A 16,967-nucleotide genomic window follows, 5' to 3' on the forward strand; every position below is an offset into this window, starting at 1 on the left:
TGCGAGCTGATCTATCAGCTTTGTATGGTTCTCAAGCAGAAGTTGGGGCTTAACTCACAGTTAGATCTTGATAGCTTCACTGCACACCAAGCCTTCTGAGGTGGTTTAGCTGCTCCCTTCACTCTTTGTTTGTTTAGTGCATTCAAAGGTTATTTTTTACCCTACAATTTATAGAGATAAAACACAAAATAGTAATCCAAAATCAGCTTCTTCTTGTTTTTTTTTTTTAGAAAGTCTATTTTACATATTTTTGTGAGCTCATTTGTTCCTCACAGCAATGTGAAGGAATGAATCTGATGTCATTAATATTTCCTAACAGGTAAATCCGATAAACAAGCTCTTTTCTACATATGAGCCAATATGAAGGCCACTCAGCATTCTACTTCCTAATCTGGTGTCAAGTCACTGTTCATAAATCAATGTTTATTATGTTTATTTATTATTATTGTTTGTGTTCTTCACCAGCTTTGTTGAGGAAGCTCTGTTGAAATTGGAAATGTGCAATCAATTTAGTCCACAGGGTGTCAGATATTTGTAGTTTGTAGGGAATAATATAACGTTAGCTTCACCAATGTTCCCTTTTTTTATTTTGGTTGTCATTAATTGAAAATGCAAAACATTAAAACACTATAAACTGATCTCTTGAGGGAGTCTTATTTTGTGCCGCTTTAAACAGCTCCTTTTGCTGTTGCTTCATGCGATGGCAAAGCTTATCAAGCACACAGTGTTGTTTGATTTTTACCTTTCATATATCTTATCAAGATAAAACAGAGATGAGTGTAGACAGAATAATGAAATGGAGGTGAGCAGAACAGAAGATGTACCGGGATCCCCCATCGAGCGCGACAGGTGACAGACGGACGTCCAAATCGATGGTGTTTGTTTCTCCTTTCAAAGGCATCAGCCTCTATGTTGCCAGATAGATGAGATATTTATTTGCTTTCTTTTTGCTATGTTTATTTATGTCGTACTTATCATATCTACTTCTTTCATAAAGAATAATGTGTAATGATTTGCTCAGTTTTCAAGCGCTTGTTTATTTCTTGGTTTTATCTTGAGATTTGTTAATCTTTTAATATAACATTTGATCTAGTGTGTTTTCATGTGTGAATACGCTGTAATCTCTTATCTATCACAATTTGGACTTGTACATTTGGTCTTCATATTGCAATTTTTTTCTTTTTCTTACAGTGCCTAGCATTTTTTTGTTATAGGCATCTCAAGTAAATGAAGGCACCCGGCACTTTTAGCATTACCTGCTGCTTTTTCTTTACATCTCTGAGCATTGATTGTTAATGACCTCAGTGTGCTGACATCTCTCCACTCACTAACAAATGAGCACTGAGTTCATTTGACATGAACTCTGTAAATCCTAATTAATGAATGTGGAAGCTGAAGGGGATGTCAATTTTTAAAGTTTTTAGTTAACTCGTTGTCCATCTGATATAGATTGAGCTGTTTGTAGCTTATGTGGCGAAAAGTAAAGCATGTAAAGTAAGTCTGTGTTCAACTTTGTGGTACTTGTAATTGCTCATTCATTCTACTATCTCCCTCATACTCATAAATTTGGCAGATATGTTGCCATATTTCTCAAGACAATTGTACACTTTAAATGAACTTTTTTCCCCATAATTTGGTGAGCTCATTGCTGCAATTCCATGGTAAGGTGTGGAGATTTTCCATTTAATTCCCATCATTTTCTCTTCATTGTGCGTAGTTGCACAATATACTTGTTTTAAAGTTTTGCAATTTTCTGACCCAGGTATCTCAATACATCTGCGTCTTACTTGAATGATTATATTTTCTTTCACCATTTTAAGATTTGCTAATAGAAATGGCCACTGAGTTGCATCAGATGCACAGGGAAAGATGCATTCTTGAATATAAAAAGAGGTCTACTTTAGGTTAATAAACATAAGAGTACAGAAGATGATCCTCGATAATGTGTTAAATGTTAATTGGTTTATGAACTAAAATTATAATCAGAGAAATATTCTCAATTGTGATCTCCTCTTCTGTTTGTTTCCAACAAATTTGGCACAATAGACATTCATACCAGAAAGCTGAAGCAACATATGAAAATGTTGTGGAAAAAGTTCCATATTTTTTGTTTCCCATTTCAGAAAGTGGAACTGTTGTATTAAACAACAAAATATATAGCAAAATATTTTATCTTGAAACTTGAAATGTAGTATTACAGAGAATTAGAAAATTATATAAGATCAATAAAAATATTTTAAAAAGAAAAATGAAAAAGTGTTTTTCAATGTTCTTGGTTGGGGCTCCAACGCAGCCCTTCACTCCTTCTGAAGATCCCATAAATTATCAATGATTTTGCATGATAATCTTTTTAAGGCTGTGGTTATCTGTGATGCCGGTGCAATTTTTCCTACCTTTTTTTTCTCCACTCAACCAAGTGTGTATAAGTTTGAATACAACGCCACAAAGTTATATAAAACAAATGCTTGAAATATTAAATATTTTTAATATATTATTAATGTCCTATATGTAATGAATGTATATAATGAGTTCACAGACTAGGGATATAAAACTATTACTACTGACTGCCTGAAAAATCAGTTTTCTTGTAAATCGCCTTTGCATCATCATGTTGTGCCACAGAAGTACTCAAACACTAACATGGTCTTTACAACATGGCCGTCTCTACTTTTACACCTACATAGAAGTTCATTATTACACCCATTTGTGGAAGACCTCTGCCATCAAAGTCAATTAGGACCAAGGTTATCCACGGACATGTCTGTTAGTATGAAATGATGTGGCTTGCCATGAGTTTAAATGTCTTCCTGATGGATCCGTCAACAGAACAGAAACATGATTACAGAGACTGAATGAGCGAAACCAAGAGTAAATGAGGGGCAGGACAGAAAGATGAAGGAGGGGGAGGAATACTAAAATTGGGTTTGGGTGGGTAGCAGTAATGAGAGCCATTTCAAAGCATGGTAGATGGATAAAGGATACGGATTAGCAAGCCAGCACAGACTGTGTCCTGATTGATTTACATGTCTCTGACATTGATCAGACTCCCCAGTGTAGGGACTTTACCTGCTATGTTCAAAGGATGACTGATAAAGTGATTATCAAAAAACCCTGCTGTGTTTTCTGACTGTGTATTTGTGTTTATATGTGTGAAGATGTGCAGTTGTATTTCAGGAGGTTCCCAAGGTGGAGAGAAAACCAATAAGGAAAGAGAGATGAAAGTAAGGGGAAGAATCTTTTTTTCCCTTCAGTTTAGCAGCTTTGACAGGAATAGAACTGTACAGATATGGTTTTATTTCATATTTGTCCTGCTCTCTGTGGGCCCAACTCAGTTGCGGAAGATAACAAAGTTACCTGTATGGACTTGTTACCTCAACAAATGCAGTTAAATCTGTGACCCTGAACTTGTCTTTGTAGATTCCTTATCCAATTTGGAAGAAACAGATTTTTCCAAAAACAGATTTTGTCAGCATAAAGTTGAAAATGTTGTAATGAACAACAAGAGTTACGCCTTGACTTCCTGTTACGAAGGTCTTTAAACACAGCTGTGAAGTATATATTTGAATTGTGGACACAGAGTGTCAAATTCTTCTCTATCTGCAATAAAGAGGAAGCTCACAGACACAAATCCATGTACACACCAGTTTGGTCACCCTCTGCAACTGGGAGAAAACACAATTTGTGTCCCACTGGCTCACTGACCAACATATGGATGGAAGTCACTCATGGCTTGCAGTGATCAGTGATGTGTGAGTACACTGTCTGTTTCATCATCATGTGTCCACATGTCACAAGTATGAATGGATGACTTACTGACTGGTGTTGTTTGTGAGCCAGTAGCCAAGCTTTGCCATGGTCTTCCCATCTGCTCATTTACAGTTTCCCAACTGTCTTCTTCCGTCGCTACATCATTACTGCTCCTTCATCCACCTGTCAAGTTTACATTTATTTGATATATGCACACAAAATTGATCTGTTTAAAGACCGTATTAAAATGTCTCAGATTTTAAGAAAGGAAACTAGACAAAATCTTGTCTTCTGGTCATCTTTTTCTTTTGGGAGAAGGTAAAGTTGAGTCCAACTTTATTCCTACACTTGGCTTAGATTTAAAGTAACAAGAATCTTTTAAGAAATAAGAAACAAATTAAAAAGAGTGAGTTTTGAATACCATATTTTTTTTTCCCTTGCTTAATTTTTCTTAATCTATGGGGACATCTTTCTAATTGCTGATCAATCTTTTGCATGTTTCCACTGGTAATTTGATCATTTCTATTTTGGGACAAGCTCAAAGACTTTGACGCTGAAAGGCCTTCTTGCCGTTAACCTAATCTTAAGCACAGATTCACAGATTCTCTTTAGTGTACAATTATTTTGGAGAAAAAAAATGTAGCATGCTGAAAAGTAATTATACCCTTTCATAATGGGCAATAAGAAATCAGTTATTGGAATTCTAGCAATTAAATGCTTCTGGTATTTGTAGACAGAAAGTAAGCTTTTTGAGCGTCTCAACTGGTAATTTTGACCATTCATCTGTCGTTGAGGTTGAAACGTCTCCTGGCTCTCTCAGATTCAAGTTGGGACTCTGGCTGCACCACTTCAGACCATTTATATTACAGCCACTCACCCAACATATTGGTAAAATGAAATGATTAATTTGCCTCTAATTCTGCCAGGAGAAAAACTCATTTTGGGCTTGACTGAAGATGACTTGTCTGGTGAAATCCAAGTGAGACAACAAATAGATTGCCTACTGATATCCAAATTTGTGGCAGAGTGCATTAATCAGCAGCCATGTTGAAGTTCAAATTCAACATGGCTGCTGGGTCTTAAACTAGAGAAAGTTTCAGAAATACATAATTTATTTTCTTCTAAGACTTTGGGTCTTGTGAAACCAGTCACACACAGTACTGTAAGTGTGAAACATCAATTTGTAAATATGTCCCTTTGTGTTTGATAAAAAAAAAAAAAGTTAATAGGCATTTTTATCTTAAGTGGCTAAGTCTGCTACAGCAATTAGCAAGTCCTACAGCCCCACCTGAATTCAAAGTTCTGAGACATATTCACTGCAAGGTTAAAATTAAGAAAATTACAAATTAAATTAGTCCAAAAAAAGCAGATTCATGAATGTAGCAATATTTAAAAACCTTACTGTAGGATAATTTTAAATTTTATATTTTTAGTTACACCTACATGTTGTATGTGTTGACCTGATTTCTATAAATACTGTATGTATTCAGCGTTTGTATTCAGAAGCTGAATTAAAACTGCACCGCACTTTTCAGATTTATAGGTTATAACATGTCAAACCTAAACCAAATGAAATGGAGTATACATTTTTTTCTCAAGGCACTCTTATTGAATTAATCCCTTGTTTCCTTTAAGTTTACAAGCTTAGCACTTTTGATTGTTTGCTCATCACCTTGTTATCGCATGTTTGTTTTGCATTATGATGCTGCTGAAAAGGCGTCCGTTCACCGTGTTGTATTAATTAATTACATAAGAGCCTGCAGGACCTGAGGGGTTTTTGAGGCAGGTTGATAGAGAGGGCACTGCCTCTCTTTACTCCCAATCCTTAACATTTATTACTCATCAATGCAGAGAATTACATATTTTTCTCTTTAGAAGCCTTCCAGATTCACTGCTTCTCCCTTTGTTTATCCTATTGTGTTTTTTTTTTCTGTCTACCCAGTTATTCCTGCATTTACTTTGGTCTCCATGTTGGCAAGCCACCCGCATGTTTTCTTTTTTCTTTTTTTTTTTCTGACACACATGGCTGCCCTGTTGACTTTGATCCTCAGATCTCGGTATCAAGGGACCTTTCACTGGCATGCCTGGGGGAGGTGACAGAAATATCTGTGTTTTCCTTCTGCGTGCAAGAGAGCGAATGAGGTAAAGGACTGAGACAGTGTGAGGTGCAATAATGGCTGAGTGAGAGATGACAGAGCCTGTGATCCAATATTTTCCCCTTTGAGATTTTGGGCTGGTCCCTCTGTGTGGTCGTTCTTTGACATATGCAGCATCAATCTAATCACCTCGCATCTTTTTGCCTGTCTCTGTCTTTCTTTAATCCCCCGTCGTCTCTTGCTAACCACTATGATCTAACCAGTAATTTGTTTGTGCATCCATTCAGTCATTCAGGTGCAGGGCTGTAATTTAGAGAATCAATTGCCAGCTGATGGAGCTTTGCTAAAGTTGTTCTCGTACTCTGAATGTGGAGTGTCATTTTTTCATTGCCTCATTTGTCCTGATAGCCGCCACACATTCCAGTTTTCTCGCCTGTGCCTTTCATACACGACTTTATGAAAATAATACATTATCCATACCTAAAATTCAGTTTTAGGTAGGCTTTTGTCATAGCAAAAGCTAAAGGCCAAGATGAAGAAAATAGTCATTTTTCTAAAGGATCTGATGAAGCAAATTAATGCAGTGTCATTGTAAATGTCTCTCTGGGATTATTATGTTCACTGGCTACCAAAAAGACCTCTGATTCTATAACTGAGCAGCTATAACATAGATATAAAGTTTAATTTTGAGACATGTTCATCATATAAAATCTGCGCCCAACCATTATACTAAAACTTTGGTTTACTCTACAACAAGACTCGCCAACTGATCTACTTTTGTGTGGAGTTATGCGACTCAAATTGGAAACCCTGTGCAAGTTAGAGTAGGCAGTCCCAATCTTCACATTCTCTAACAAGCGCCTCTTCTACTCATAATCACTAAAATAATAGCAATCCAAATCCACTGGATTTTGATTGTGTTTTTCCCCCTCAGTTTTGTCTTGGAGGATTGATTAAATCGGTTTTTGAAATTGTGGCAAATCACAAGAGGAAGACAGAAGGCAAGAGTGATAAAAAGCTAAGGTGTGTTCAGCCGACCACCTGTCCACCTGTGCATGTGTGTGTATGTGAGTGATCGGTGCTCAAGAGTCTGCTAATGAAGTGCTTTGGAGAAATGGCAGCTGAATGGAAGTGCCTACACTCACAGATGTGAAACTTAATGAGAAAGAGTGTGCTATATTCAAGATACAGGCCAAGACAGAATATGGCCACCTGGAATTTAAAACTTTTGGAGCAGGTGAATTTGTGCATTTGGCGGTCTGATAAAAAGTGAGAAAGCAATTACTCACTGTCTTATGCATGAAGTAGATGAGCAATAATTTATTCAGCAGCACAACACATTTTTTCTCTCCTTTCGCAATTAATAGAAAGCGAGTTGTCACTGTATTTTCAAATCGTTGTGGGATAATCACTGTTGTTTAATTCAACAGTTTTGTTTATAACATGAAAGAGCAAAACCTGGTTCACAGATTTACATTAGTGCATTAATCAGCAGCTAATCTAATAAGAAGGCGGTTTTAGTGGTAAGCCTTTACACTGAGCCTCATTTCTCTTATTTTAATTAACAAAAGACTGGAGAGGGGAATCTTAGGAAGCCAGCTGCCTGATTTGAGGCATTTCAGCAGCTCATCCCTGCCTGAGACCTGCTTAGCATTAGTCTCTTTGCAGGGAACCCCACTGCTAACCAGGCACCATGGACTTGTTCTTAATAACACACCTCAGCCTAAGGTGAGAAAGTGGCATAGTTTAGGGCTGCTGATAGAACTCATTAGTTTCTGGATTAGTGCTTTCATTACATGGAACTTCATGGTACTGTTAATTATGCATTTGCCACTTTACCCCATTTAGATGAGCTTTTGTTCTTAGATTTAACACCATTCCCACCAGTGACTTTTTAGGCTTTACTTCGCTTGCCCTGTGCTAGGCTTTTCCTCAAGAGAGATTAAATATGATCGCTCAGCAGGGGAGAGGTGTCTGTCAACGAGCTGTAAGATGGGAGCTTGACTTAAAGGAAGAATACCTTAAAAAGGTTGTATCTTGTGAAGCGAAATCACACAGAACTATGTAGGAGGTAAAAAAAAGTGTTGGAAACAAGATAACAGATTAGAGCATGTGCAGTGCATTGGAAAAGTATCCATAACTCTTAACTGTTTTAGTTTGTCATATTACAACAATGCCTTCAATATACTGTTTTGGGATGTTATGCTATTTATGTGACCAAATAAAATTAGAATGTTAACCTCTAAAACAGTATGTTTTTCAGGCTTTTTTTTTTTGCTAGGACTGCACTTTATTTAGCTCCATTAGTATTCTCTAAAACTTTAAACGGCTTCCCTGTTCATGCTAAAGAAACACATGTTTTATAATGAAAATGCTGTTGGGTTGATGTGTCGTTTTCTATTCATGTTTAGATTTTTTTTTTTTTTTTTTGAGGTCAGAGAACAAAATTTTGGCCTCTTTAGATTCGTCAACCTTTTTCCTTAAATGTTGATTCCATGTCTTGTGGCTGACTCAAACAGGAACTCTGGGTTTCTTTCAACATGGGTTGTCTTGTTGCTACTCTTCTACAAAGGCCATATTTGTGGTTTCTATCTAACATTTAACAAGTCACAGTATTCTCAATTTGTTTATAGATTATTAGCGTATACATTTTTTAATCTATGAAGTAAATAAAATGCTGACAAACATTTAGTCATTCTTGAAACCTTTTTCAATGCCTAAGCTGTATGTTGTCAGTCAGCACAAGAAGAGGTGTATTTATCAACTAGCAGGTCAAATCAAGGACTACTTCCTTTCTTGGTTCAAAATAAATGGTAAAATGGTAAATGGACTGAACTTATACAGCGCTTTTCCTTTACACTAGAGTCACATTCACCCAGTCGCACTCACAAACTCACACACATTTATACACCGATACGCAGATCGGTAGGCAATTTGGGGTTAAGTGCCTTGCCCAGAGGCACATCGACATGTGGCAGGAGGAAGCTGGAAACGAACCTACAACCTTCCGATCGCAAGACGACTACTCTACCATAGAGCCACAGTCGCCCAAAAATAAGAGACTTGAGCAGGGACCCATTTATTTGGCGATCACAGTAATAGCTTAAACTTACTTAACAAGATGAAATCACATGCTGACATCAACTGGTTAACTATTTGAGGAATAAAAATAATATAATTTACATGCTGAATACCTCATCAGACCATGATGATTTAGAGTAAATTGTTAATCTTAGTTGTATTAGTACTAGTAAAAAGGCAACTCTAAAAGGCTTTTAAAGTAGCCTTTTTACTGTAGGCCACTTTAAAAGCTTCATATTTATTTATTGGAAAATGAGTAAGTTTAATTAGACTGCATTTTCTTTTTTATCATGTTTTATGACTTGTGACCTTTTCAAGTGTGATGATGAGCGTTGTTATCTTTGGGACAATAATTATGAATTATGTATCTAGATGGATTACAGGTAGAGCTGACAGGAGCAATTATTGTCTCGCACAATTATAAATGACATTGTTTAAAAAATAATTATTTTTGAGGGGCTTTATTTTACACCCAGCTGAGCAAACAACTTTATAGGAATTTAACAGAAACATGGTGAGCCGACAAATCAAAGTGTGCCTTCGTTCCACAGAAATGCTCACAAAACTCAAACACTGTGAGGAAGACATAAAAGCAACGTGAAGGCTGTCACAGGCATGGTAAAACTGACTTTGATGAAATCAAGTTAAGACAGAGGAGCCTTTAATTCACACGGTTCTTTGATCTCCATCTTTGTCAGGAAAAGTTAGAATCCATTTGAAATGTGAAAGAGTAGGGTGAGCAGATAACATGGAAGAGAGCAGGGTTGCAGAGGATTAGCTGTGGCTTCTGTCAGAGTAGTTTCCCATGCTGATTTTCAGTGTCAGCTGAACATGCTGACAACTATCTCTAGAGATGCTGACACAAGTCCAAACTGATCAGCTCTATTATGGTGAATTTCGACTCTGACTGCTCTCAATAGTGAACTGAAAATATCTCTCAGAAGTTATAAAGTCTAGAGTCGACTCCTCGCTTGTTCTGACTTGTTCTGTCTTTATATGAACAATCAATATGTCAGACACTTGTGGAATAAAGGAGCTACTGAAGCAGCTGTCTGGACATTTTACACTCCTTTGTACCCAGAGGCTGCAGGCTTGGTGGACAGAAATACCCGATTATGACAGGTTGCTCTCTGCGCTGCTGTCTAAACAAGCTGGCCCTTATACAACAAAAGAACACCACTGGAATATCAAATAAAATTCAGTATGTACAGTGTATTGAAAAGTATTAGACCTGTCTTTTATTTTTTTAGTATTACAACTACAGTTTTGCTTGGGTTTTCTCATGAAAATAAAATGTGAATGTATGTCGAGCCCTGTCTACTGTTTTAATAAAGCTAGCTGAAGCTCAGGTTGAGTAGATAACCAGTACAGTTTTTATTAGATAAAAAATGTACAAAAATGCAGTTTTGTGTGTTTTTGGTTTGTGTACTATAAACTGGGCAAAATATCAAATGTAGGAACTTGATAGATACATCCTCCTAAAAGAGTTACATCTGTAATTGCATCAGAAAATGTTTGTAAAACATGTAATATGTATATTTTTACCTTTCCACATCACAATTATTCACTACTTTGTGTTGATACCAACTCCCTGGCATAAAACACATAAAATGTTGATCTTGTGGTGTAATTTGAAAAGGAGGTATAAATACTTTTGCAAGCCATTGTAGTTTCTACCCTTATTTTAAGCAGCCCACATTTCTACTTGTGCTTGGAAGATAAATGGTAGAAATAAGTTTTTGACTTACATGTTCCATCTGCTGATTTTCCTAATCTACCTCACAAATGACTCCCAGCTAACCTCAACATTAACCCACTGGCTAGATCTCATCTTAGAAAAATAAAGAAGAAGGATTGAGGGGTTATTAATATTTGTATTGGAATGTAACTGTGAATTTTTCAGTAATCAAATCCTCTTTTGCTCTTTTCCCTCTGAATTTTTCTGTTTCTCTCTTACAGGTGGAGCGAGAAATAGCTATTTTGAAGCTCATAGAACACCCACATGTTTTAAAGCTTCATGATGTCTATGAAAATAAAAAATACTTGTAAGTATGAGCTATTTATTTCACCAGTCAAAACATAGTATTGTTTTCATAAATTACAAAAATTATGTTGTCACAAATTTTTGTTCAGTTGGTTCCTACAAAGTCTGGAGAAAACTAGGCAAAATATGAAGTTTAAAGTGTCTCTCAGGTCTGGATACATAGAAAAAAAAAGTTTGGTAAAGATGTTGTACATTCAGACTTTATCTAAATGTTGCATCTATTCAACATTGTCCATTTATAAATCAGTTTGTCTGTCAGTGGAGCCATCCTTCCATTTGTCTTTTCTTTATTTCAAATTTTCCTTTATTGCAGTCTCAGGTTACATAAAGTATTTAAATTGTAACATCTGTAGAATTTGTCCGCCCTTTCATTAGTTTGTCTATCCATTCATTCAGCTGCCCATTCATCTGTTTGTGCCTTTTTCAACGGTCTTGCTGACTGTTGCAGGTTGCAACTAAATGTAGAAATGTTCGCAGTATTTAAGTTAAGTACGTGTCCTTTGAACATTGGCTAAAAAGGCCTGACTGTTCCTGAAATTTAGTCTGGGAAAGTATGGAACTTTTACATTAAAAAAAAATTTCAAAGGAACTTTATACATTATATTCACTGTTAATGATATAATTTCTCTCAGGTGGTCTCTTAGGAGTAGTGATTTTAATGCAGCAGATCATCTTCTGATTGCAGGGCAACTGTGACTGCCTTCAAGGACTTGGATGCTCCATTAGTACTAGCATTGAGCATTTATTTGGTCACGCACACCAGGGGACTGCTAATAGCAAGGGGGAAGTCTCTGTAATAAAAACGCCATGATGCGCTTATCAGCATCAACACCACCGTATTAAGAAACATTTTCCATGGAGAGGCCGCTGCAGCAGCTGTGTTTACACACAGATGCTAAATGTATTAACTAAGTTTAACAGCACTGAGTGACAACCCCATCAGTTAGTAGACCCCCTGATCTACAGAGGATTGCTTGTCAACTAAATTCAGTTACCTCTTATCTTCAGCTTATGGGTCATGTACAGTATTGAGCATGCTGAATACTGAATAAAAACTGTACAAAGGTTTTTACAGTGCATGCCATCCTTTTTAGAGGCTATGGCATGCAGAAAATTTGAATTCAAGTCAGTAATTGGATTTTGAAAATCTCATTTTTTGCTCATTGCTTCATCACTTTTGACAGTCGGTCACCAGTAGCATCACAGAAGACAAATTGCTTTACATTTGTGTAAAGCGTCAGACCCCAACACATAAACTCGTATCACTAATGTGATTTTGCTCTTCACATGGTTCAGATTCCTGCTTGGATATCGCCACTTGAAAGCCATCAATTGATAGGCATGCGGCGTGTTTGGTTTTAGCCCTCCCAGGGCTTTAAAGATTTATTATTTTTGCTGGCACAAATCCTGCAACAAGCTGTTAAAACTAATGTGGTGTTTATGTATATGGGAGGTGGCGAGAATTTGATACCTAACCCAACAATAATTTATTTATAGGTTGAATGAATAAACATATTATGATACTGAGATGAATTATGTCTTTAAGAATGAAAAATGCTCACGTCTGAGACTGCAGTGCATGTTAGAACCCTTGATTTGTGCGTGCGTTGTTTTCAGTTTATTTATTTGCGTTTTGATGCTGTAGAGCTCAGGTAACAAAATGGTAGCCTCAAATTCATTTTACATTACGAATTAAAAACATTTTATTTATTATATATATATATATATATATATATATATATATATATTGCAAATCCTGTAGTTTGCCATAGATTTTGTAAGCCATTTTCTTTCTTTGTACAATTGGAAAAAAAATTATGAAGAAACCCTTAAAGAAATAACTAGTTATAACTGGTAAGCTATACTCTTGTAGGTATGGTAGCTCCTACTGGAATAGATATCTCTTCAAAAAATTACGTTTAGTTTGTCTTTGATTAGTTTTTATGTTTAGTGACCCAAGATATATATAATAGAAAATATTTAGAACATATTGCATAACTGAAAATAATTTAAATACCAACTCATTAAACTTAGCTTAAATAAGTTGTGGCAAATTATGGACCACCAGGGCTGTGTGTTTTGTATAATTTAGATGTCACTGTTCCAGACACACCTGTTCTACATCATTGGCTCGTTAAAAGGCCTCTGCAGAAGTTGTTGACATGCTGAGGTGGTAATAATCCATTTGAATTGAACAAAGTTCCAAATTAATGCTGTTTTTTCCTTATATTGTTTCCTGTGTCTTACCTAGCTTATGCAACTTTAGTAGCTATATATGGCCAAGGTTTCAGAAAGCTTTCTTCTAACAAAATGTGTCTCAGAGTAAGTGGTGCCTTGAAAAATGTGTATTTGGCCTTGTTCAAGAACATTTCATAGAGATTTAAAAAAAAAAAAAATGTTGTCTATATGTACTGGTTATAGAAATGAACAAAAACAGTTATATAGAGATCTACTTTGCACCAGAAGCCAGGGAAAACATTAGAGGAATCTTTTTCTTTGTTTTGTCTTACTTTGTTCTATTTTTCCATTAAACTTGAAATACCCTTGTTAAAATCCCATGTTAAATTTATAGCTGCATAGTGCAATATGTAATGCGAGTATTTATTTATCTAAATCACAAAGACTGCTAATAGTCTTTGAGTTCTGATGAAATAGGAACAGTTTCTATTTTAGTTTTCTTTTCTTAATACTGATTTAACAAAAATAACAAAAATAATAACTAACAAAAATAATAAAACAAAACTTGTGCAGATGACCCATATATAGAGTCCAAGAACTGCAATCATACAAAGTAACTTAGGCCTGCTGAACCCCTGTTAAATGCGAACATCTTTTAAACCTCTGTTTCACTGGTTTTCTGTATAAACAAAGCAATCGCTTCACTGTTGTTGTAAAAGAGAAACGTTTTGATCTTTTTATTTTTATTTTTTTCAGAAAACCTGCCTTTTCTTTAACCATAATCTTGAATGTGCATGTTATGCACCTCTTGAGTTTCTTTTGACTAAGAAATAAACTTAACATTTACACCCAAAACAATCTCACTGGTATAAAAGTAAATTAACGTGCCTCGACTACAGGATTCTAAAACAATTGTTGGATCGGAAAAAATACTGTAGTGCTTTATTCAATTTTAAACCCCGTAAAGATAAACATCCTTGTCAATTCTCCCTGCTTCTTAGGTTAGTCTATATTTCATGTTTACATGTATCCTATTTCACTTATTTAGAAGTAAATGGCATATGTGCTGTAGTTCCTGAGGATTTACTGCAGCCAGACTTTTGGCTAAAGGGAGACCATGCTTGGTGGCCAGTACAGTTTGCAGCACCATATGGTAATCAGTGAAACTGAAATGATGGATGTGCTCCTCATATTTTTTCCAAGTAGATAGTTAAAAAAAAAAGCCTTTTTGTATTTCAACTTGTGCTTGTTATGAATAAAGTACTTTCTGTGTGAGACATATGAGCAGAGCGGTACTAGGGGCCAGCTGGATTTCAACCCGGAGATGAAGCTTTGTTCTTGGGTCAGTGGAGATTTATCTTCATCCTGTCCCCTCAGAGCTGCAGACCATGGCCAAGCTATATATTCAGGATGACAGACTGGCTCTGTAAAAGTCTGACCACACAGACTCGGAGGCTACCTCAGCAACGACTCTTTGAAAAAAATGACACGGATATGTTGGCTTTCTTTTCTAAATTCATATGATTGCACCAGTGTTTGTGTAACACAGAACGTCAAAGAATCAGAATTCCCTACATATTTAGAATATCAGGCTGCAAAAAACTCATGTTACATCAGTTCTGACAGTAACGTGAGGTCTTTGGGCTTATTTTCTTCTTGGCTCTATCAGGGGACTTTATTATGAGATATAAGATACTCGTAACTGAGTTTCCCTTTCAGTTCTTCTGAAGCTTTTTTATCTTTAGATGTCTCCCTCAATTCTCTGTGCCCTTCTGTCTTTCTCAGGTACCTTGTGCTAGAACATGTGTCTGGAGGTGAACTGTTTGACTACTTGGTGAAAAAAGGCCGGTTAACACCAAAAGAGGCCAGAAAATTCTTCAGACAAATTATGTCTGCCCTGGATTTCTGCCACAGTCATTCAATATGGTAAGTTTTTCAATCTTTCTATCAAACAGCATACTCCATCTGTTTATGATCGCTAAATGCTGTTAGTTGTGTAATATAGAAGAGAAATTTTGACGTCACTGAATTTTACCTTTACTAACGCTAGAACAACAAACTTCAATGAATTTAATTAGAATTTTATGAGACATTCCAGCACACTACTATCCACAATTGTGAAGTGCTACTTTGGAGGAGCTGCAGAGATCTACCACATTGGCAGAATCTCCCAATCAGACAACTAGAAATTGTGCACTCCACAAATTTTAATTTGGAAAATATGAACGTTGAAAACAAACTGTGCAAAAAATTCTTCCATGTTTGGGAAGGTGGTCTGTTTGCGTGTGACCAATATTTTATGGCCTGCATGAACAGTGTGTCAGAATAGAAACAGCTAAGTATTACAATGGCATTAACAAAATCGAGACCAAGTGAGAATATGTGGGGAGGTTAGAAAATGTATGTTTTCAGATTCTGATTGGGTGCAGATTTTGAAAATAATGTTTCCTTTCCCTTCCTCAGTTCTACCCTGCTTTGTGTTCTATTACATGAAATTCTAATGATAATTGAGATTTATTGTTGTGATGTGAAAAAAAATAGGAATATGTGAGTGTGAATGTATTCGCAAGACACTGCATATAAGCAGTGTCTTACATTTATTTTTTTCTTTAAAGAGATGAGAACTTTTAATTGATTTCTTCTTTAAAAAATGTCCAAAAGTACTTAATGTGTTTAGGCTCCAATATGAGTCCAAGTAATGAGATATTTGTGGCTTTAAAAGTCACATTTCTCACCTCCAATCCATAAAAATATCACTTACACTCTTACTCAGGGGGGTAGCACCGTCAATTTAGTTATCATGCACCATTGAACAAATAATGAGCTCTACAGTGATGAATCCTGCAATGAAACCATTTCCTCCTGAAGCGAGTCTGTGATCCAGTCTTCAGGATCTTTGGGAATACTGTTCAGCTATAAATCACATGATTTAATATAGAAATTAAGCATAGAGAAAGCTGGATGTCGCATGTTTATGTGTTTAGTATTTATAAACATCTCTTTAAAAGATTTATACATTAAACTCATGAATGTCTGGTGTGCTAAAATACAAATACAATATAATGTAAATACAAATGTATTACTTATTATAAAGCAGTTTAGGTAAACAGGATTGGCTAAAAATGAACTCTTAATTAAAGATTTGTTCAGATTTGTTTTCTGTTGATCCAATGCAGCTGACACAAATTATCTGATACATTTTGTTGTCGTTCTGATCTGATACCCTGTGTGGAGCCTCAGGGGGTAATTTAAATGTTTACCAGCTCATAGACTAGAGGCAATCATATACTTCAAAAGTCAAACAAGTCAGCAGGGACTAAATTAGAGGGTTGTGTTTTGTGTTTTTTTTCTGTTTGAATAAATGTGTGTATAATTCACAGAAGCTTTTGTGATCCCAAAGCTTGCAAAGACTGTGTGCTTCTCTGGAGATTTAGTTTATAACTTTTTATAACATATGACTGTTGTAACTTTGTAAAGAACATGAGGGAAAAAAAAAACTGAGGAATGACAAAGAACCTATATTAATTCTTCAACTGAATTAAGGTAAAACTATTTATTTTTTAATTAAGCAAAGCTTGGTGCAATATCTGTTATGTAAAAAAATGTCACACTGCAGATAAAAAACTGCAAACTCAAGGATATTTAATAATGCAAACAATGACAGATTGAGAGTTAAGACTGGGGAATGGAATGCATCTTTTACTCTATCTCAAACTTCTAACTTGTTTTGGTTAAACTGAGAGTGGCAGGGTTTTTACACATTAAAGTTGAACCTCTGCTACAGGGGTGAGCCTCTTTTTATTTTTTTTCTAAGTTGAAAA

The 16,967-nt window shown here is 35.8% G+C and overlaps 1 protein-coding gene across 3 annotated transcripts in view; it reads left to right on the plus strand.

The window, feature by feature from the left end:
• The window catches only part of brsk2a (BR serine/threonine kinase 2a), a 196,017-nt gene that overhangs the window by 123,276 nt on the left and 55,774 nt on the right, over positions 1–16,967 (plus strand). For all 3 annotated transcript variants that reach the window (XM_028003052.1, XM_028003032.1, XM_028003043.1), the window contains exons 3-4: positions 10,884–10,969; positions 14,932–15,072. In XM_028003052.1, coding sequence (XP_027858853.1) covers positions 10,884–10,969; positions 14,932–15,072 — 227 coding nt within the window. The remainder of the gene's footprint in view (positions 1–10,883; positions 10,970–14,931; positions 15,073–16,967) is intronic.

Source organism: Xiphophorus couchianus, chromosome 2, assembly GCF_001444195.1.
Source record: "Xiphophorus couchianus chromosome 2, X_couchianus-1.0, whole genome shotgun sequence".
Classification (NCBI taxonomy): domain Eukaryota; kingdom Metazoa; phylum Chordata; class Actinopteri; order Cyprinodontiformes; family Poeciliidae; genus Xiphophorus; species Xiphophorus couchianus.